General features: G+C 39.5%; 1 protein-coding gene across 6 annotated transcripts in view; it reads left to right on the forward strand.

Moving 5' to 3' along the window:
- The window catches only part of stxbp5l (syntaxin binding protein 5L), a 209402-nt gene that overhangs the window by 174019 nt on the left and 12279 nt on the right, over nt 1-23104 (forward strand). For 2 of the 6 annotated variants that reach the window (XM_072445162.1, XM_072445163.1), the window contains 2 exons: nt 13074-13250; nt 22948-23052. The exons of 2 other annotated variants lie outside the window; for them this stretch is intronic. In XM_072445162.1, coding sequence (XP_072301263.1) covers nt 13074-13250; nt 22948-23052 — 282 coding nt within the window. The remainder of the gene's footprint in view (nt 1-13073; nt 13251-22947; nt 23053-23104) is intronic. 2 more of the 6 variants (XM_072445164.1, XM_072445165.1) reach the window with 1 other exon arrangement.

A 23104-nucleotide genomic window follows, 5' to 3' on the forward strand; every position in this document is an offset into this window, starting at 1 on the left:
GTTTCTTTTTATCGATCATGTGCATAGAATATAATAGCTAGATTTGTATTCTTCCCATTGTTTCTTGCCTGTCAGAATCTCCTATTCAGCCGCTATCCGATCGTGTAATACATCGTGCAGAATGAATCGCTGGTTGCTTGAAGCTAATGACATTTAAATGGTGCTGTGTATTTTTTTTTTTATAATAATAACTTCACAACTTTGGGTCTCATGATTCGGGCAGCTCTCGGTGGTGTTTAAATATTGATTCGTATCACCTACGATTAATAATTGAGGGGCTTTGAGCCGCGCTGTCAGTTAAATATTTGTTAGACGGAGAGCGGAGCTTGACTTTGGTTTGAGGGTTCGTCTCGGAGGAGAGTTGAAAGTGTGAGGAGGAACATAAAGCCACCGTCCCCTGTGTTTGTACTCTATCACATATTTATTAAGACCTGGTTTGCGGCGCCAGAAATGAGTTACACGATTCCTCAATCTGAAAAACGAGCAAAGGGCACAGCACCTCTCACGGTTTAGTGTAAAGAGTTTCAACAAATGTGAAGGGAAAGGACAAATTGTGAAAAGTGCTGGAGCAGAGCTGTGAATGACCAAAATGTTCTGCCCCCGTGTCATCTGAGGTATTGACCCATTGAATGAAATGACACTGTCCCGTGATCTGAATTTGTTTGTCAGTGTAACCCACCACGTCTCATAGTTGATCAAGGGCGTTTCTTACTATATGATGTGAATGTTAGAATTGCGTTTTTGTTTTACTTGTCGGATCAGAAGTTGCTGTTGTCTTGATGAAAGGATTCAACACATGCACAGTTTTGACAACATTTATCATTGCAGTGTTCAATCTTGCTTGTAGTTAGGCTAAACAAGGTTAATTTGATATTGAATTAATTGCTAACCTACTTGAATGAAGCGTCTACTACATGGGCAGCTCGACACAGGAATTTGTCCTTGAGGGAGCTGAGCCAGAAGTTTTTCTAATATTTACAGAAGAAGGTCCATATAAAGGGAGCCTCCAGTGAGCTGCAGTATAAAGAAAATGGCTTGTTGATACCAGAGGCCAAAGAGAACAGCCACACTGGTTCACAAAAACATTCTGCTACAGCTAAAATACATGAGAACGAAAACTGACTTAAGAATCTAGTGTTATCAATTAAATGTGCCACTTCTATGAGATGTTAATAGCAGACAACATTTGAACGAATGAACCACCTGCTTTTCAGCAGCCACAAAAGAGGAACTGAGGTTATTTACTCATATTTCTTTCCCAAATGGTGAAAAAGGAACAGTATATTTTGTTCAGGGAGAAAGGGAGCTTCTCTAACATCTGCAACTGCTTAAAATTTTATAGTTTGGGACTTTCCTGTAAAATATGTGCCAAATGAGTTTAGAAAACCTGGACAAGAATGTTCAAGTGAAAGAAATACTGTGAATCATCATTAAATTCTAAATTCAAGCATACATGTTTAAAATAGAAAGTCTCAACCTGATTAACTGCAAAATTGTAACTGCCGAAACCCAAAATCAAAGCGATACATGTAACTTTCCTTAAAACTACTTGCCAATAATATGATTTGCACATCTATTAGAATATCTTTAACAGCAAACATTGTAAAATAATTCTGTTGGTTCTGAGCTTTATAATGAGGTATGACATATTTACTGGGTGATAGTTGGTAAAGATGTGTTTGTGTTCTCAAAAAGTTGCAGTATCAGATCAGTATCGGAAGATAGGTAATCGATACCTGATCTAATATATTTCATCGGCACAGATATCAAAACTGGTATATCAAAACTGCATCCCTATGTTGTTGTCCTTTCTCTATTAGTTATATCTCAATAATACAAATACGATTTGATGAGATAAGATTCAATTCTCAATTAGATTTCACAAAAGTTTATATCATTTGCCTTTATTTAACCAGCAATGTCTCGTGAGATTAATAATCTCTTTTTCAAAGGGCGTCCTGCCCAAGGCGCAGCTCAGATGAATCATAACTTCAATTACACAAGAAATTGTTACCTAAAAGACATACTACTCCAGGTTGAGGGTGTAGAATGTTGAAATTCAGTTTGACCAGTTTCTGTGTGACCACTTGGTACAGAAAGCAACAGCCAGTCTTGAGATCAGAGAGAATACTGTCCATCTGTCTGTGGTGAATATGCACAGAGATATGCAGGGAGCAGACACACAAAACCCTTGTAAATAAACATGAACCAGTGATTTAGCCTGCGAGTGTCCAGTGCTGCACAAACACAGCTCCCAGTGGTGTGTCCAAGTCCTCGGGCGGTCCTGGTTTTAGTTGTTTTGGACAAATATGAAAAGTTTGAGAGCAAATAATTGTTATTGTAAGTTGTTATTTTGGTAGACCTGGTCCCATAATCCAACAAGGGACAAATATCTCATTAGCATACTCTGTAATTAGTGTCGTTTGGTCAAGTGCTGAAGCTATTTGTTTGGTGCTTAACAGGTCTTTCCTTTTCTACAGGATTTGTGCTAACCTTTATATTATCTTCAATAGCTCCATAGCTACATCGACATTAGCTGCAATCCTTTTGTTGATTAATAGTTGGTAATAAAGTCAAGGATTTAGAGTGTAAAGACCCACATCTCTTTCTTGGCATTATATGTACAAAGACCTGTCTAGACCAGAGGTTTTCAAACCGTAGTGTGTGTCGGCCGCTCGAGAAACACAAGCTTTCAAAGCTGTAGATTCCCTTTAGAGTCAAGGCAAGTTTATTTGTAATTCAAACAAGGGAGAATGCATAATATAACACCGTTTCCTTCCAGTCGTAAGCACAGCTCAACAGAACTGTTTTACGCTAGATTTGAACATTCCCTGAGTCCCTGAGGTCCTCAGATGTACTTTGGTGCTAGGCCATGGAGAGACTTGTACACAAGCAGAGCTGCTTTAAAGTCTATTCTCTGAGCCACAGGGAGCCAGTGCAGAGACCTGAGAACAGGACTAATGTGATCATACTTCCTGGTTCTAGTCAGGACCCGAGCAGCAGCGTTCTGGATGTACTGCAGCTGTTTTACAGCTCGTTTGGAGAGGCCAGTGAGCAGGCCGTTACAGTCTAATCTACTGGAGACAAACGCATGGATAAGTCTTTTGCTGATAATGTTTAAATCTGAGTAGATTTTTACCCCTAGATTTCAAACTACTTTCTGGGTCTAGTCCGGGTCTAGAGCTGGTTTAGTCCTTTAATATCGATTTTGGTCTAGGTGTAGTCCAGATGTCTTGATTTTGACATTTTTTGTTCTGGTTTAGTTCCTACTTAGTTGTAGTTCATTTATGCTTGATTGGTCCTGTTTTTATCTAAGTACAGTAAGCTAGTTATATTTTTGTGAAGATCTAGACATGGAGTAAAGTCATGTATGATAGATAATCAAAGATGCTCAACTGTTTGCAGAATGTCTCACCACTCTCTTTCCCCATGTCACACTTCAGCTGTCCAGTTCAATAAATACAAGCCACAAAATCTTGAAGAAGAAACAAGGATAGTAGTGCGTCTGAAATGTGTGAGAGAGCCCTCCCTTTAGACCAAAGCACAATTAAATAGTGTTTTTTCATCATGCTCCTTCTCATTGTCCTCCTTGTGTTATTGTCAAGTGATGGAGAGTTATTCTTCTTGAACATTTGCCGTTGCTGGAGCAGAAAGACTTGGTGATAAAAGCAGGACGACGTGTTCTTTGCTGTCGCTGCAGAAAGCTTTGTTATACGGCTGGGTCATGGTCATTTTGTCCCATTACCCTCCTGTCATTTGCTAATTGGAGACGCAGAGGCAGAAGACCGAAATGTAGAGGCTGAATGACCGAGATGAATAAAAGCCACAGCGACAGATCCGGCTCGACATGTCGTAATAAAAACTCTGGGTCACTTTAAGAGATTGGGAGGGTTGTCAAATATAATATAAAAGAATATGTTTTAGATGGACAAAGGCGGAGTCACATTGGGCATTTGGACAATAGAATTTCTACATTAGGTTCTGAGTATATTGAAATATGTTCGTCATGTAACTTTGCAGGGAACGGGCCCGCAAACTGCTTATCTCCATGGAGATGTTATTAAATCACAAAAATATATAGAATTTTAGATGATATTGTGAATATATCATTTATAGTTTAAAACAAATGTTGCTAAAAACATGAATAAGGTGATATTTGTGCACTTTTGTGGGTTATTTTACAGACATTTCACTTATGTCTGACATAATTTATGTCAGACATAAATTTATATTTACGTATTTATGTATTTATTTGTCTATGGGAGTTTTTATTTATAGGAGATCTTCTACTGAAAGTGTTTTTCAGACTTCCTATAAGTGATCTGTTCTTCTGTATCTACCTCTGTATCTACCTGCGTTGCACCAATGAAATTTCCCCATGTGGGACAATAAAGGAATATCTTATCTTGTCTCTTATCTTAATTAAATCTCAGCTAATACATTTGAAGACATGTTTTAAAGGACCCTATACCGCAAATTTAACTTTTAGGAGCTTTTAACCATATTTTAATTGTTTCCCATCCTCAATTACCCCCTAAAGCAGTATTTAGGCTGATTCATGCATGTTTACGTCATCTTTACTCACTTTTGCTTTGACAGACTGTGCTTCACCGATGCCCAGATCCCCCACCGATACACGCCCACTGCTCTTTACTTACTTAGTTCTGCAATTGTATTTTCCCAAACTGTGACATAGTACGTAGATTTGTGGATTTTTTTAATCCACTGCTCGCCTTTGTAAACTGCCGGGATACTATAAAATATCGAGATTCAAAAGAGTATTGCATTCAAATTGTATCTATCTTCATGGAAAGACAAGGTATTTGTGAGCAATAAAAACACCTGTGCTTAAATAAATGCAATACTGTGGAACATTCCAGCAAAAGCCATCATAACAGCAAAGGAAAACATATACAGTAGGAAAACTATATGGCTGGTAAAAATAAGACACACTGACCTGCCCATGTACATGTATTATCCAGTTTGTTGGGAAATATATACATGTAAATCATAAAAAGATAGTCAAGAACATGCAACAAACATGACTGACTAGAGAAGGTTTTATCTACGCTTTAACGATTAAATTAGTTTGCTCTGGGATTAAAGGCACTGTACCTGGTTTTAATTCCTTCTGGTTTAGATAAATGCCTTTTTAGATTGTTGTAAATGTAGATAATTGAGAACGTTTTCTTCCTTTTTTTTTTTACTGATAAACATAATCTCGCCATTTTGCAAAGCATTTTGATGACTGACAGGCACATTGTTTGCTGAGAATCATGGAGAGACAACACTGCCTGACAGTTCACTTGATTTTGTGTCAATAGTGAGTGACAAAAAGGACTAAGTGGGCTGCGCTAACAGTTTAAACTCAACCGTGTTCCCACTTCATAGTTCAAAAATCAAGTTCAGGCTTAATTAAAAATAAGATCAATCCAAAATCCTCCTCCTGCGTGGACACCTCTATTAACACCAAATGGGCAAAGTCTATATTTTGTCGCTTGTCTCGTAGCTGACCAACAAGTGCAGAGTTCACGTGTCCTTCTCTGTTGCCATTAAGCGTGTTGTTTGCTCGTTGCTATGTGCCACGCTGGTTATCTCGTTCCTTTTCTGAGCCGTACACACGTAGTCGACAGCTTATTAAGCGAACCGGCCTTCCCAACTCACTCTATGCGTCAATAACTACAGCTTTATCCCCCTCACCTTTCCCTCAAACACATCTTCCCAGATTGTCTCGGTCATTAAGGGTCCAGTAGATGGTCTTGTCGCCGTCTCGCTGCTTGGCTTGGTCTGTTCAGTGCCCATAGGTCTGTTTTGAAGGTTGGGGGGCAGTGGGGGTGTTGCACTGTGCCATGTGCGTGACTTCAGATTGACTCACGCACAGAGATGCCGGGGAGCTCTACCTGTCTGACCCAGTGGGATAAATTTAGCTCAGGGCATGTCACCGAAGCAGGGATGGGTGCTGGTTTACAAAGGGGCCTCGAACTGCCACCTGCCAACGCTGCTGCCACCAAGAAGGATCTAATTAGTTAGTTAGAGAGTGAATGTTTTGGAGGAAATACTGTTGCAATTTTGGCAGTCAGGGGTCGTGCCAAGTTTTCTGTGATGATATTGTAGCCACTGCTGATGGCAATGAGATTATGGGACTGGATTCTTCAAATGAATATTGAAGAGAACTTGCCTATAGTGAAAGACTTTTATACTTTAGGGTACGTTGTGGTTGTTTTGTGCTGGTTCAAAGCTGGTTTAGGTGTGATTTAGACTTGTTTTGGTCCTGTTCTAGTCCTGGTTTAGTCCTGGTGTGTGCATGTGGGCCTGTCACATTAAAACCTTTCTACTATACTATAACTACTTTATGCCACAATAAACCTTAACGCAAAACAAGCCTTAAAGATTTTTGATTAAAAGCCACAAACACACCATCATATGTTGAGTCTTGAAAATGTCAGACTATTTTCTAATCTGTGCCTGGTGTTCAAAATTCAAAATGGCTTGACTCTTGGCTGTTTAAGTGACTTTGTAGGTTTTCGGGCTGCACATTTTTTACGATCCACAAGATTATCATCTCCTTATGACTGCGTCGTACCTCTTGGACACTTTCTCAGTGAAGGCCACGACGCAGTGGAATATTCTGTGCAACAGTCCAGAGCTTTAAAACGGAACTAAGAAGCATCTCAAAAGCACCCAGAGATTAGACTCTTCAGGTCCCACGCTCTAATGGCACGGGCTCTGTATGTGTCTGTCTCTGTGTGTGAAAGAGGGTAGATTTTATTGAGCGTGTAAATAGTGAATGTGCTTGAGTGTAATTCCTATATTTCTGTAACAAATGTTTGTGGGTCTTTCTATTCCCTGCCTGGGGGACTGCTCATTGAACATTACAACAAGCTGCAACAAATAAATAGCACAATGAAACACCTTTGTAGTTAGTTGATGTTGATAATTAGTCGTACATTTTATTTATTTCACTCCCTACAGCTCAGAACATAAAGAAAGAGTTTTTTTTTTTTTTTTTTTTTTATCTGCAATCAATACAACAGCTGGGTTATTTGTGCCATCACAAGACCAACGTGTTTACAGGGAATTTTATGTTTGCGCTTTAATGTAAAACATTGATCATTTTCCACATGGATACTTTATGATTCTCTATTTGACACATGTAGCAACTGAAGTCAGATAATGTCCGTATCCAAGACGAGCTTCTGCATTTGTTAGATCAGCGTGATGACACTGATTCAACGCTGAGCCACAGATTTAACTGAGAAGAAATAGTTGAGAAGAAAAGATATTGCAGACCAATTTCACTGAAGAGTATGACTAAATTTGTGGGAAGTGGATTATTTGAGCAAACATCGCAGGCTCTAAATCAGTATGAGATCATATTGCAGTGGCCAGGCGTTCTCCCTGTCCGATTTCATTACGCGACACCATTGGTATTTCAGCTTCACTTTCACAGAGTTTGAAGTGTGGTGTAATGGGTCGCACGTACTAAGCCTCTCTTAAGTGGCAAAACTGCAGAAAGAAAGTGTCTATTTTTAAGTGTTATAGTAGAGCGGGCTCCTGCCAAGCTGAGGCACCTCGGGTCACTGCTGGTGGTGTCGTTCTGTGATATGAAAATGTGTTGTTGTATTATATTGTATTGTATTGGTGTCGCTGTGATGCTAGAATTAACCAGGGTCAGGGTCAATAAATTGGAGCTGGAACAATATTTTTTAGGGCTCAGATGCAAGTAGATGAGTGGAAGAAGGTTTACTAATTAGAGACCAATACCAATAATTAAATGTTTTATTTTATTGTATTATTATTATTTTCTTTTGAGGTCTAAATGTGTTCAAATCAGGCTATATGAGCCCAGATATACCATTTAAAGCTTAACAAATGATGACACGTTATGAGTCAGCAACATCTGCCTGTTTCTAATTGAATAATCTAGTATCTGTGTTCTATCAGATAGATTAACGTTTCATATACTGTAGGCTGGACCTGCGTTCATTTCGCGTGCTACATGGGTATGTTAATGTTGTTATTTTGTGATAGTCCTTATTATTATGTTTGTCCTTGGGTTTCCTGCTATATGCAGGCGGAGCCGGGCTCAGAGTCAGCGGCGCTGTGAGGAAGAAAGCTTGGCTGAATCTATTTATTTTGCTCTTATAATGATTGGATAAAATTATCAGTGGAAAATGTAATCAGTGACCGATATTACCGTGCATCTCTGAATCTGGTATGTTTGCTGTGAAAGCAGACTTCTTATAGCTCAAGGGACATTGAAGTTCAACAGAAAGTACCGGTAGATAAACTTATAAATAGCATATAATACACAATTAAATCACTTTTGATAAAATCATGCAATCACATTTTCCTTGCAACACTTCGACTCTGGAGGGTCAAGTATCTGGAGCGTTAAATAAATATCACTATTTAAGTGTCTCATTTGACTGTTGTAGTAGCTCATGATTTTTGAGGATTCTCTACATCTAAAACAATCAATGATCATTTCTGGGGATATTTTCTGTAGCAATGTAGTCTGAACAATCATCACAAAGCTTTAAATAAAGATGCAAAGACGTATAGTACTTCACGTAAGTATTGCTGTTGTCTGGTGGTAGAAGTAGTAGTCATAATTGTCATAGTTGTAGTAGTTTTTGTAGTAGTAGTAGTCACAATTTCAAAAAGTTGGCACATATATACGTATACCATCAATTGACTCTTTACAGAAGTACATTGGATCTATATCTTACTGTATGTGTCCTAACTTTTTCTGGTGTTGTAAATGTAGTCGTAGTTCTCAAAGTAGTTGTTGTAGTCTGTGTCATGGTCACAGTATTCACATAGAAATACTTCTCTTCCTATACTTATAACCCTGTTTTTTCTTCCCAGTTCCATGCCAATCACGCCAGTCCAGCTCGTTATACGTGTGTCCTCACTCAGCCTGAACAGTTTGTCTGTGTTTTGTTGGATTCCAGTTCATTACCTCCACAATGACCCCCGTGTCCTGCCCGAGCCTGTGGCCAGTCTGAGAGCCAGCCACCACAGTCCAGTCTTTTACTTACTGGACAATGGTAAGAAGAGGGGAGGACTTGGACCCCTGAGATAGAGACACCTGCTTGTTGGTTTTGAGACTTAAAAAGAGGAGGGAGAGGGAAGTCTCATTCATGCACTGTGCATGCTAGTATGCTAAAACACTGTGAGCAACACTTTCTAAATCAATAAAGAACAATGACATGATGCTACAGAAGAATATACAGTAGGAGGTGTGTTTGCTCTAGTTGAGAAATGCATTTCCTGTCACTCTTGGTTTCCAGTCACATGACATTATTTCCCTTTTTGTTTTAAACTTTTGCCCATTCAAAAAGGAATCATTTTCTAATTTGGATGGTTATTTTCTATTAAGCTGGATTTTCGCAAGGTCTTTTGACAGGAATCCATCTGGAACGGCTCCCGGCTGATCCGTTCAAGTCCACGCAACTTTTGATGCCGAGCAGAAAGCAAAAACAAAACATTTACTATTTACACGTGCAAAAAATGGTAGACATGATGCTACACATTCATTTAGCCAAAAACTACTGTATATTGTTTGAATATCATGTATGTCAATTGGCTGCTGTGATTGGCTAAAACTCCAGATTGATTATTTATTGAACTCAATTCACAGTCTATCAATCTGGCATTAGCCAAGTTAAATTTCTATAGTAATGGTCACAATTTTTATCACTAAATCATTTGCTATTCATACTGCCAATGTTAGCTTTTCCTTTACTTCTGGTGCACAGTGAGTTCAAAGCTTGCGAGCTAACGCACTATAACTATAAGACACATCATCAATTTTAAATCAATTCTCTCGATGGGAAATAATATATAACCATGGCTCACACGAAACACATCCGTCGGTCTATCATACTGTACATTTAAAAGTTCACCCTTTAGTGGCACAAACGTTGACACTAGACTCACATCTTTGTTGCTTGCAGTGTACAGAGCTGGCAGAGGGTTAGCTGTGGTGTCAGTCCAATGTGCTTGTGTTTAGTGGGCTGCTGGCGTTGCTTTGTCTCCGTGTCCCGCTGCAGAGGTCAGATCAGTCCTGGACCTCGGATCATCCATCATTTAGCTTCACTGAAGGGGGGGCTTTGGGCGAAGGGAAGAGAGCTTGTCCTTCTCCTCCTGCTGTCTCCAGTGTGTGTAGTAGAGTTTTGAATATGCAGGGTTTCATTGTTGCCAGCATTAAAGTCAACATGCTTCTGACACTAAGAGGCTTCGCTGTGTCTCTGGCTGCGTCTTCCTGTTTGTCGGTAACTACACAGCGTCATCGTGTTGTCCTCTTGGCTAACATTCATCACTGTCTTGTCTAATAACCGCATGGTGCCCACTGTGTAGCCAGCTGTTGCGCTGATGAATACGACTTTGGCTTGCTTTGTGCCATCCCTGTGGTAACTTCTAGCCTGTAGTAAAATTACATCTGAAATAAAAGAGTCAAGTGTTTCTTCCACAGACTGGAGATTTCTTTTAAATCCATAAGCTACTATAATTATAACAATCATTCAAGAATCACAAAAACACCTTTGGAACCAAAAGCACGGCTCGCTGTAATCAAAATTTAGAGCCAATAATCCATGTGTAGGAAACACTGAGGGACTAAGGCAAACGAGGATTCTGAGATAATAAACAAAAGCAGATATTGGTTAAATTGTATGGCTTGTAATTGAAGTTGTAATAACTATATTGCAAACTGCTTAACAATAAATGTACTGGCCTAATATATGGAGGTACCTGCACTACATGGTTGTATTTGCAGAAAATATCCCACTTTACACTCACTATGACTTCATCAAAATGCAACTCGTCGTGAACCAGGAGGAACCATCGACATCAATTGGATCTAAAACAGCATGCGATGTGTACTTGTTATTTGGTTTAATATCTGCATTTTTAAATGAAAAACGTAAAAGAAGAATTAAAGTATTCACACATTTACAGATGAACACAGAAGAATCATGTTTATTGATCATTAAGAAGATCAAGTCCATCCTCGTTCATTATGTGAACCTCAGATACAACACAAATCAATGATTTGACCTTCTCAGAAGGGACACTGATTCATCTCAAGTTTAACCTTTGCAGATCTCTGCAAAATGCTTGCAAAATGTGTTAAGCTGTTCTTTTGTTGCCCTCTAACTTTATTGACACCCAGTGGTGTCCTGTTTGTTTGTGCTTCATGTGGGACAGCCCAGGCCTGCAGTCCCAGTAGTTTCCCTCAGTCTGCCCTTTATGACCACAGGTGCTGCTTTAGGCTGCTTTGGAGCGCAGGCCTGGGACAGTATGGAGCATGTGTGGAGCTGTGCCTGTCAAGTGCATGTCTTGGTTCTGTTCAGTTCAGTGATTTGCTTTGGTTTGCTTTATCCCTTCTTATGTTCGCATAGTTTTCCATTATTTCCTCCTTTTGTTTTGAAAGGATTAACTGGTGCTTTGTTTCCTATGCTTTTGTTTCAGTAAAGGGACCCGGCAGAAAGTTAAGTCTGCCCACAGATCTTAAGACTGATCTTGGTACGGTAGGCGAAAGCCAGCAGTTTTCCTTTGATTTATTATTTTTTGTCAGGCTTTACCTTTCTTTTCATTTTTGTTTTCCCTTCAAACTCCCTCTGTTCCGTTGTGGTCACTCTCTTCTACAGCACATGACTCCACTGGCCTGAAGTGTGTTTTGATTTCACTGTTGTCTTTCTATTCTTCTACATTTTGCAAGTGTTTCTAAAGGTGATTTTTACTCATGGTCATTCTCTAAATCTGAGACTGTCTGCTTTATCATGATTGGGCCCCACAACCTTTCCGTCATAACAGCTTTGCTCTCTAAAGTGATCGGGTTGTACGCTACTTTCCATCATTACTGGACCATCTTTGACTGCCCATCCACATCAGACAGAGCCCCTCATGCCTCTTTACATAACCACATCAACTTTGAATCACAGGTTTTCCTTTGCTTTTCAACATGCTGCCTGTTTTCTAACACACAATGCTGGGCTTTAATGCATTTTGGTGTGAAATTTAAATGATGCTTTTTGTCTATGAATGACCTACGACTGTTTGGTGAGGGAATAGAAAACACAGTCAGGAATGTACCGTGTGAAATGAAAGTATTGGTTCAATTTGTTACTAAAGAGGTAACTGAACAGGACACATATGGGTGGAATTAATGTGTGTGTCTAGGTGGTGTTTTTTCTAAGGTAGTGGACAAAACCACTCTGTCTGAAGCACTAAACATTTATGGAGTCACCTAGGCCTTCTCTTTGTATTTCCTGCTCCAGCGCAGCCCACACATGTACAGAAGCCAAGTGTTGCTCTCTCAGGCTTTCCATCGTTTGGCATTAATTTGTGTTTTTATTCAAACAAACAATAGCTCTTGATATGACACTGGATCAGACCAGGCATGTTTACGGTCCTCACACTCAGTTGAAGCAGTTAATTACAGCTGTGTACACTGTGGTGCATCTGCTCTGCACACAGCTTTGTTTCTGTCTCATTTAGAGGAAAGAAAGATCAGAACCAAACTAATTATTTTGCACTCGCGCCATTCCTTATATTTAGCTGTCACATAAGAAAGGATGTATGTGAAACAAGCCGACCATAAACAAAGAAAAGGAAAATATGATATATAGAAAAAAATCACAATAACATGACATCACCCTAGTTTATTTTTTAACTTTAATTTAAGTGTAAATTGTCTGCCCTGACAATGAAACTGCATCTGCAACAAACATCCCCGTTTCCAGCATCTCTTTCTCCTTATTCCATAATTAACTTCTGCTGATGCACCAAACCTGTCACTCTGCCCCTTCTTTTTACCACCATCAAACTGTTAATGATAAACCTCATGGATTTTCTCCTTATGCTGCCACTATATCCAGCCTCAAAACTAAATTACTCAAATACAGTTTATTTGACAAACTAAAACGGCCTCTGCTGAACTGCAGATCTTTCTTTTAACCTACAGATGCTGAGGTTGGATATCGCAGCATCAGGATGAACTCTGTATGAATAAGTTTCATTTCTCCTCTCTTCTCCTTTTTCCTAATGCTTTGCCGTTGTTGCAGATCATGTGAATGGACATTGCACTAGCCCCACCTCCCAGCCCTGCTCAGCGGGGAAGCCCCGTGTCCCAGTGGCTCCGGAGGGGAGGCTTGCCCGCAGAGGCCCCGGCCGACCGCCCTTCCGAAAGGCCCAGTCTGCTGCTTGCATGGAGATCTCTTTGCCTGTGTCCCACACTGAAGGTGTGTGCTTGTCCCCTCCCTCTAACATCCCCACCCTTCTAACAAGTGCATGCATCCTCTCCCCACGGGGTAAGTGGATTAAGACTTGTTACCGACAAAACACAGGCAAGCGCATGCTAATGCATGTTAGCAGCCCAACCCTTGAAAGAAGACATATTTAAACAACATAGAAAAAAAGAACTGTATGAAATATACTCAAATACATAGACATACATACATTTAAGAAAATGTCTAAGAATCTCTTTTAATCCATTTTATTGTGTTTGCATTACATTATTGTAGGACAGAATTAAAGTTAATTGTTTTAGTATATTACTACACTTGATTTAAACCTCTCATGAGCATTATTGATTATTATAAACAAAAACACTGTAACCTGCATTAGCATCCCCCTTATCATAAATGACTAATCTTTTGCCTGACTGAAGAATGCAAGACATGCTCCTTGCATTGTGTTTTTGCTTGTCTCCAACATGTCACGGGCCTTAAGGTTGGTGCGATGAGTTTCTTATGTGAATCTTTCTTTAGTATGTTTATTTAACATGGTTTTCTTTCAGCACACACACATAGTTTCATATGTTATCTTTTTCACAGTGGCTTTCTTTTCAGGATCTTCAGGTCACCGGGCCTTTAAATAGAAGCACAAAGGATTATCTTTATTTGCATACAAACCATCAGAAAGGTTTTCACAGTAATCATCTGAACAATGTTTTTAAAAAGAAACATTTCAATTGTCATCCAGACGTCATTTTCAATCTGAAGGTACTGTTCTGAAGAGCTGAAACGTATACTGCCCTGAGCTGGATTAGTCCTGTCCTAAAGGCGGAGTCTTAACCGTTAATGGCGCTGACTCCGCTTACCTGCTTGCCTTGTTACGGGTCGTTCTGTATCAACACAGAAGGCACTCAAATGTGGGTTTACAATGGGCTGTTCATCTTCATCTTACAGCCACAAACCATTAATTAGACCCGATACTGCTGGTAAACAAGATTAAAGCAGTTAAAAGGGTTAGAACGAATCAGGTTAAAATCCCACCCTTAGTTCTGCTCAGTACTTTCAGATTAAAAATTACTTCTGCATGGCGGTCAAAACTTCTTGATTTCAAAAACATTGTCCTGATGACTACCTTTGAATCCTTTTCTATCGTGGACCACTCCTGGACGAGCGAGGGGAGAATGCCGATTTCTCTTCTTTTGAATTTCATTTTTCCAACAGGTGCTTTCAGTTTGTACAAAGCGCCTCTTTAAGCCTGATTTGCTCTCTGGCACCTGACATTTCTCATTGACAGTTTCAACATTTTTGTTCTTCCATTTGAATTGCATTTGTCACAATCTGAACCCTGTCATCCAAAATTAGATCAGTGTCACATCCATGATTTGTGTGAGAGTGTGTGTCTTATGTGATGTATGGATTTTGTCCTCTGTGTTTTATAGATGGCAGCTTATTTATGAAAGTAAAAACCAAACAATAGATACAGTAGATGGACAGACCTCTACCAAGGCAGTTGTTCGACCTCAGAGAGAGACCCAGACACTCTAAACTTTACATGCCAGTTAATGGTGCATCAGCTTTCCTGTGGAGTGTGTCATGGAGATGTTTATACTCTCCTTGGATTGTTCCACACTATGGCATTAAACTTGTCTTTATCCATGGAGACAAGTAGGCAACGCCACCAGGCCAAATTACGTACTGGATCTGTGGAGTGGTGATCACAGTAAGAATGGATGTTTTACAAAATATGTGTCAGTAATACACCTGTAATGGTATTGGCATTGTAGACACGTTTAATGCCATGCTGTGGAACATTCCAGGCAAAGCAAGAACACCTCCATAGAGAAAAGCAGGTGGTGAACCCTCCACTAGAAATGTTACTTAGTGCACCTTTAAGGGGGAGACTATGGTGGCCCCCCACAGTCTAAAAGCCACAGTTTGTTTGTCTTTGCATATTGTCACAAACTTTAAAGAGTAACTGTATTGTTAAAAATATATTTCAATATGAAATACAGGCAATTGTGAAGTGATATTTGTGTTCCACAAATTGTTAAAACATAAAACATGTGTGTGCCACCATAGTCTGAAGGAGATTCATGGTAAATCCAACAACAAAACCTTCAAATCATTGTAGTCCAAAACTATTACTTTTTCCTTGCCCCTTTACTGATTAGCTCTAAATATTTATCCATAAATGTTTGTTTGAATTGAGACATTCAGTTGAAAAAGTTTTAAACTTAGTCATATTTTGGACTTTGGTTTTCCTGGATGAATGAGGGATTACAGTTTGTATTTCTTTTTTTGATAAAGCCCCTTGATATAAAATCCAATAGTGTCTGTCTAGAGGCAAAACGGCAGCAATTTAAAACGGCTATAGAAAGGCCTATTTCATATTGACATTTAACACTGAAGTGGCAGGAAATTGCCTTTCTATGGGTGCAGCGTTTATCAAATGTTTGAGGGACGGCAATTAGCCTGTCCCTGCCATTTTCCTGTCATGTTCTATCTCTCCGCTCCATAGCTACATATGCATAAAGTGAGGACTGCCGCGGTGAAATACCACTGAAACTAAACCGATTTTCTCTTGAAGGTTTTAAAGGGCCACTCAAGTCAAGGCCATTTTGCGAGTCGACGAAATGAAGGACATCGTGACATAGGGATGTACCGCTACGACGGACCGGATCTGGACTTGTAAAAACGTTTCGGTTCAGGTCCAAAAAAAACGAAACCCCGATGATTCGGTTCTGGACTCATTAAAAATCTACCACTCACATTCTATATCCTTTACGTTCTAGAATCTAAACCATCCTAAACCTTCCATAGATCGCGAAATTCGCGCTAGAAAAGACGTAAACACTGACATCGCTGTCAATGGCGCGCCCGGAGCCATCAGCGACGCACGCGTCTTCCCCGCGGCAGAAGTTGAAGCCGGCGCAATGAGTTTAAAGACGCGAGAGGCCGAACATTCGGGAAGATCACTGGCTTAATTGAATCATTTGAAGCCGCCGCTTGTGCCGCTCCATGAGTTAGTTTAAGACGTTAAAGGAGCCGGTTGTGCTTTGGTTTGGTTGTAAATATTGTAACTTCTCGCTCAGGTCAGTAATGCTGGTTTAGTGCTCGCTCACAAGTTGTCACTTTATTTCTTGAACAGAGTTGGTTACTGTTGGCCGTAACCATGGTGATGGAACAGGAACATCAAAAACTACCTCGTCTCCTGAGCCGCTCTTAGCTCCGCCCCAGAGACCGCGCACGCGCACTAGAGACGAGGGTCGCTACAATATGAATAAAATAACTTATGTTGTGGTGTAGCATTTATTTAGGTGGGTTAATGTGCAATATACATATTTATACATCTAAGTAAATACTAAGTCAAAGTAATATTGTTTAATTGCTGAATTCATTAATTGGAGCTTATATTTAGTAATAGTATTTGTATTCTACAGTTGTTAAATATGGTCTTGTGTTTAATGCTGTTAATATGATGTATTGTGTGTAGTGTAAAATATTTTCATATTCTATTTTTGATACTGCTAAGTTGATTGATTTATAGTGGTTCTAGTTGACTGTTATTCTAGTTTTTGAAGGTTTTTACATGACTTTGATGCCAATGGATCTGCAAAATTAAAGAGTGTAAATGTATCTAAAGCATTAAACTTTAAGTGTGGGGAACAGTCCAGTCAAACCAGTAACACACTTACAAACACAGTATCAGCAGAAACAGCTGCTCCAATACCAATACTCAACATGCTCTTGTTCCTCTAGTAAAACACATGAATGTGTGCTAGCTCGTAGCTCGTAGCTTGTGATTTGTAAGTTGTAACTTCTGTTAAAAACAGTGAATAAACCAGATAAATTGAGTTCATTTCACTCTGCAGTTAAGCCTTGTGTTTGATAGTCGTCCTTGTTCATGTGTCTTCAACTTAATTTAGCCAAGTAGCTTGTGTTATGCTGGTATTACATTATGCAAAAATGGTTCAGGTCCGGACTCATTAGGTCCGGACCTGAACCTAAAACGGACAACTAGAACAGCAAGGAAAAGCTAAAAGTGGTTTTAGCAAAGATTAGAAACAATAAACTTTTGTTATTCTAACCCAACACATAATCGCATTGGTCCACCCATTTGTTCATTAAGGTCATTAACACAACTATTATGCTCTCCAAAGCATTAGGATTATGAAATTGATTGAAGAGGAAAATTGCAGCTTTCACTAATTTGCAGGCTAAGTATTCGACTGACTCGAACACAAATCCTGTCTCTCCACAAGCCGCTATTGCTTTTAATACATTTCAGGTCACAATATTGAACTTTGCTGCTGCTACGTAAAATGTTTTATAGTGTTTTTCCGGCAGGGCTGTGACATTTCAATGGAGACGAGCCGAAAACTCACCCAGTGCAACATTTGATTAATTAATTAATTCAGTTTTATTGAAGTTAGTGCCAATGAAAACAGAAATATGAATATATAATAAATATTATAATTCCACTTTTCAGTGAAGGAGTGACCAACAGCTCGGGGAGTAATGGCCCCAAATGTACTTTTTTAATGCAAAAGGTCCAAAAGTCATCCAAACGCACAATTGCACTAAATTGAACTACACTGGTAATAAAATGTGCCAGATACATACTGTATGCTCTACCATTTGAGGTGAACTTTGCCACACTTGAACCTCTAAAGTGGTCTTGAACAACAGCATGAACAAAAAGTTACAAAACGCATCAACGTTTGTACAATCCCGTACAGTTTTGCAGTTTCGTGTACATTTTTGAGAGCTTCATCGGTTACATTTCTGGCAGTCGACATGAGCCTCTAACGGGCTGTTGACTCGGTAAAAGCCAGGATTTGGAGAGATTCTGTAAAAGTGTCTGTGTTTGCGGTTCATGAGTGTTCTCAGTAACATTGAGCTGTGGACAGGTCACGATGTCTAATCCTCTCTTCAGGAGTCCAGCTCCGACTGGCCCCAAAATGTCACCCTCAGCACCAACGCTCCAAGTGAAGGATTTGTGCTGGGAAAGAGCCAAAAGAGATGTATTTTAGTTTGTAGGGAATACTTGAATAAAATAATATTGAATGTGTAGGAATGCTAATGAACCCTTATGTAACTTGATGCATTCTCTCATATTGTAGTTGCAACCTTAAAGTTTCTATGCACTTTCAAAAGCTTCAAACTTAAATTAACTTTTAATGTTCCTATCATTAGAGTGTATGCTACTTGAAGCTTGTATTTGCGTTCTAACTTTTTATGAAAGTAGTATTTGCTATCATAGATGTAATGCATTTTAGATGTGAAAATACTATAAAACCTAGTTATGCAATTACAATGTATAAGCTGCTCATTAAATTGCCCTTTGACACTGATCTAATGTAATTTTATTCTCTTGTTAATGTTAAAGTATATATTGTCAGGCCTACAATAGTTGATTAGTGCTTTGCTGACAGGCTTTCTCAGGAATTTTGCAAAACAGAAAAAAAGGAGAAGAAGTCTATTGATCCTTTCGCTGACCCTTTCTCTGTAAGTCTGCAATTATAGATCTGCTGCAGTGCCATCTTCATCAGACACATTATTCCACTGTGACCCAGGGCAGAAAGAGAGAGAAAGAGCGGGTCATGAGCATAAACAAAGCTATGGTCTCAACTGTATAATCAGCCAAAAAGAAGCTTGGAATAACAAATAACAATACTTCATTGTTGTGCACTTGTTGTTCTCTCCATCCCACCAGTTTAAACGACACTCACTGTATAGAAAAAGAATATGTAAAAGAAGTAGAAAGAAAAGAAAGGGAAAGGTATACAGTAGCCTATTCTTTGTGTCAAATGTAAATAAATATTACACAAATCTTCATGTATCTACTTTTGCTTGAAACATAATGCAAATTCAATGTCTTAGAGTAGAAAGTAAAAACGTTTAAGACCCCATAATTCAGTATAAATGCAGTAATAGTAGTAATAAATAAAAATCTTGACAATTTTGTCCTTCAGTGACCCACCAAAATGCATTATATTTACATTTGCTACCATCTGAGTTGACTACAGTAGTTCACATTCTATTACAGTGTCTTTTTTCATAATGTCTTATATATTATGTAGATTTGTTTATGCCTATTTTGCCTTTTGTCCAGTAATAGTTATGATCTTTGCAAGTGTTCCTGTTTGTGATTGCTCCAACTTTCCTAACATCAGTCAAGTTGTTGTAGTAGTAATAGTAATAGTAGTAGTAATAGTACAGAAATAGTTGTTGCCGCCACAGGTGTACTTGTATAAGTATTTGTAGTACGCGTTATTAGCAGTAGTTGTAGCTTTAGTTTAGTTGTACTGTGTAAAAACAATGAAGTACATCCTACAAACGATTTCTACCACACAAAACCATTAGTTACATAAGAAAACATAGCGTCAGTGGTCATTCTTGTAGTGATAACAATGTCATGGTATCGCCGCTGATTGACCGCTTCGGCTCGACAGTGAAAATCCATATTAGACTCGAGTACGGCCAGCGATTTGACCTTTTAAATTACCCATAATTCACTGTGTCGCGTACAGACAGAGATGGATGTACCTGTCTGTGCAGTGGAGTCGACCTTAATGACAGCGGCGCGTCTCAGGCAGCGTCTTGGTCTTGTTGCTGGACGGTGTTGGCGTGTGTGCGAGCTGAAGCGTGGAGTGATCTCTTGACACCATTATAGCTGCCGCTCCAGTGGTGCTGAGTGCCTGGCAGTCCGCGGAGTCAGGAAAGTCTTGTTGAGATGTAAGGATTTCTGTCTGAAAACCCTCTTTAAGTCTGGGTTTTGGCACTGTCCGTCTGCTCCTGAAATGGGGAGTTGTGACTTTAAGCGTTTGGCTTGAGGCAAAAAACTTGTCCGAACATTTCATGATGTGACACTGGAAGCTGGGGCTTTTGCTGATGTGAGCCTCACTGGCTTTAAACGGTCACTGGGTACATTGCCGAGGCCAGAAGGAACAGAGAATGTAATAGAAATATACAGATAACCCAATTATTACATCTGGCGTTTGGTTTGTTTAAACTTTACATGAACAATCTGATCATGAAAACACTGGGTGTCATTTAATCTGTGTATTTTTAAAGTAAATATATTTTAGAACAACTCTTTAAATTTAGCATGATTTTGCCCCTTTTTGTCCACATGTTTTCTTTTTAAACCATGGCACACATGCACACTCAAAACTAGGTTATCACATTTTTGGTGCTATAAGATAATTAAAATATCATGTAAACAGCAAAACCATCTGATTTCCTATTTTCCGGTTTGCATGTCGTTTAAATATTCATAAAGGTCCAGAAATCAGATAATAATCAGATTTTGGTGTACATGTAAACAGGAGAGAAATAATTATTCACGTCAGAGCTAACTGTTTAGATGACATTTCATTAAAATACAGTATATATATCAAATCAACAAGATCAGATAATTAGAATCAGGATTAGTGCTCTCCCAACCAATATTTACAGTCGTTAATTTTACAATTCGAATTACGTTTGAATTGGAGTTTTGCTAAACATTTACATAATAATTGAACTGTCCCTTCTGAATTTGTGGACGTTTAGTTATAAATTCAGGCTGTGTCCTTTTGTAGTTTGTTCACGGTCTCTTTAAATAGACAATAGACAATACATTCTTCAATCCGGTCGCCCCATTGTGCAGTCCCGCCAGTGATTATGTTGATGTTAATTTAGTTTAATTCCCTGATCCATAATGGCCCAGTCATAGCTCAAACACTGTACAGCCCTGTGTCTGTGTGAAGCGTTTGCCCACATCGGCCAATTGTTTATCTCGTCCGTGGAGTCGGCGCAGCGAGCAGCCAGCAGGATCACGGGAGTAATTAAAGGTCAACAGCCGATGTGCAGTGCAGCCAGTGTTTAATGAGTCGCTCTCACCGGGCAGAGACAGAGGAGGGACGAAGCGGGGGGACGCACCTGTCACTCAGCCTGTGTACGGTAACTATTGAGACGTCCCGCGGCGTCTCAGGAGGCGAGTCTGTCTGGAAAGTCACAACACAAACACTATAAGAGGGCCGCGCATAAATGGTGTGAGTGTGATGTGTACATGATGTGATTTTTGGAGCAGTCAGTTTTCAGAATTGTCAAAATGGTAATCGTTTTTGTTACGTAACATAAACAAATAGTTGCAACGGTTGTGTTTGCAGAGCACAAATTTCCCTATGGGGACGATAAACTGTACCTAAACTTAAACGTAACAACAACAACAACAAAATTCCAACAATCTGATCAATTAAAGGTGCATTATGTAGGTGTGGATCCGCAACCTGCTCTGTGGAAGCATAAAAACAAGCCTTTTTACTGTGAGCGGACTCGCCTCTCCGCAGATATGACCTGTAACTTGTTCTCGGGATATCACCCGCATGAAGATAGATGAGCTGAATACTATACTGTGGAACATTCCAGGCAAAGCAATAGGGTTAGGGTTATATCTCCTCTGAGAAAAGCGGCAAGTGACAATCCTTCCATCAGAAAAGTTACATAGTGCACTTTTAAGTCAAAACTGGGACTTAACTGGGACTGAACACAGAATTTAACCTGGACTAGACAAGAACTAAACCGTGACTGGAAGAGGACCATATACAGTCTACATCAGAAACCAAACTAGAACACGCATGGTCATACCCTTAGACACACGTTGTACTCTTTAATATACTGTAAGTCTTATAGGTAATAGTTTGTCCTTGTTTTCCGACTGGTGTTGTGTGAATGTAACACTTTGTCCCTCACTGTCTGCAGTTGTCACTCGTCTTGTAACACCTCCCACCGTGCCTGGATCAGGTCTGGGCCCAGGTCCAGGGTCCTGGGGTTCCCTGGTTCCCTGGTTCCCTGGTCTTGTTCATTAGAACCTGTGTCACACTGGACATATACACAACAGTGACAGACTGAGTGGAGACAAATGTAACAAATGTAGAAACAAATTCACAGTAGTATACACATGTTTTGGTACCACTAATAATAAGTATGAAAAAAAGACCTATTTCATAATGAACAAATAGTTTATTAAGCATGATTAAGGCTTAGTAAGCTTAGTTACTTATGGTTAAAGTATTAGTTAAGTAATTATTAAGCTGAATCATATTTGTTTATTATGAATTGGATCTTTGTTCATGCTTTTCTAAGGCACGAATATGTGTAGTTATTATAAAGTGGTAAGCATGTTTCTTTTGTTTTGAATTCTGAAGCTGAAAACTATTTATTACAATATCTTGGTACCACTTTTTAACTCCACCTTAATTTGCCTTAATAAAGCATGAACAAAGACTTAATTCATAATGAACAAATCCTTTAGTAATAATCATTCAGGCTTAATTACTACTTGATTAATCCCCTCATCCTAACTCTTTAATTAAGAAGCTACTAAGCCTGAATCATTCTTCTACCTTCAACAATTTTGTGGTGTTATATTTGATCCGGTTTGAATTCATGTGTGCTCAAGGCATTGCTTAAAATGTGGGCCTGTAGTGTTTACTGTTGTGACCTGCGTGAATAAACCTTGATAGCTTTTGCACTATCACTTTGTATAATTGCAGTAAAGCTCTTGACACTCTTTCTTCCCTCTCTGCTGTTCATCTGTGCGTCTCGTTCGTTCGGGGCGGCTCTGGCCTCGCTGTTTGTCTGGGTCGCGGGTGTGTTTGTGTGTTGGTTGGCATTTTTTTTTTATATGTTTGGGACACGCATACTCGTACTGTAGGTTACGCCTCCAGAAGGGCAATGCTTCAGCAGTTACACGGAGTCACTATGTACTCCCATGACGAGCACCACAGCACCTCCACACCGTACTGCTGGAGCGAGAGAGGTAAGGACAGGGCTGCGGCCGCGACGCATCCATTACAGACACGCGGGATTCC

Source organism: Eucyclogobius newberryi, unplaced genomic scaffold (assembly GCF_026437365.1).
Source record: "Eucyclogobius newberryi isolate DKJ021-1_F unplaced genomic scaffold, fEucNew1.0.hap1 SCAF_14, whole genome shotgun sequence".
In the NCBI taxonomy this organism is placed as follows: domain Eukaryota; kingdom Metazoa; phylum Chordata; class Actinopteri; order Gobiiformes; family Gobiidae; genus Eucyclogobius; species Eucyclogobius newberryi.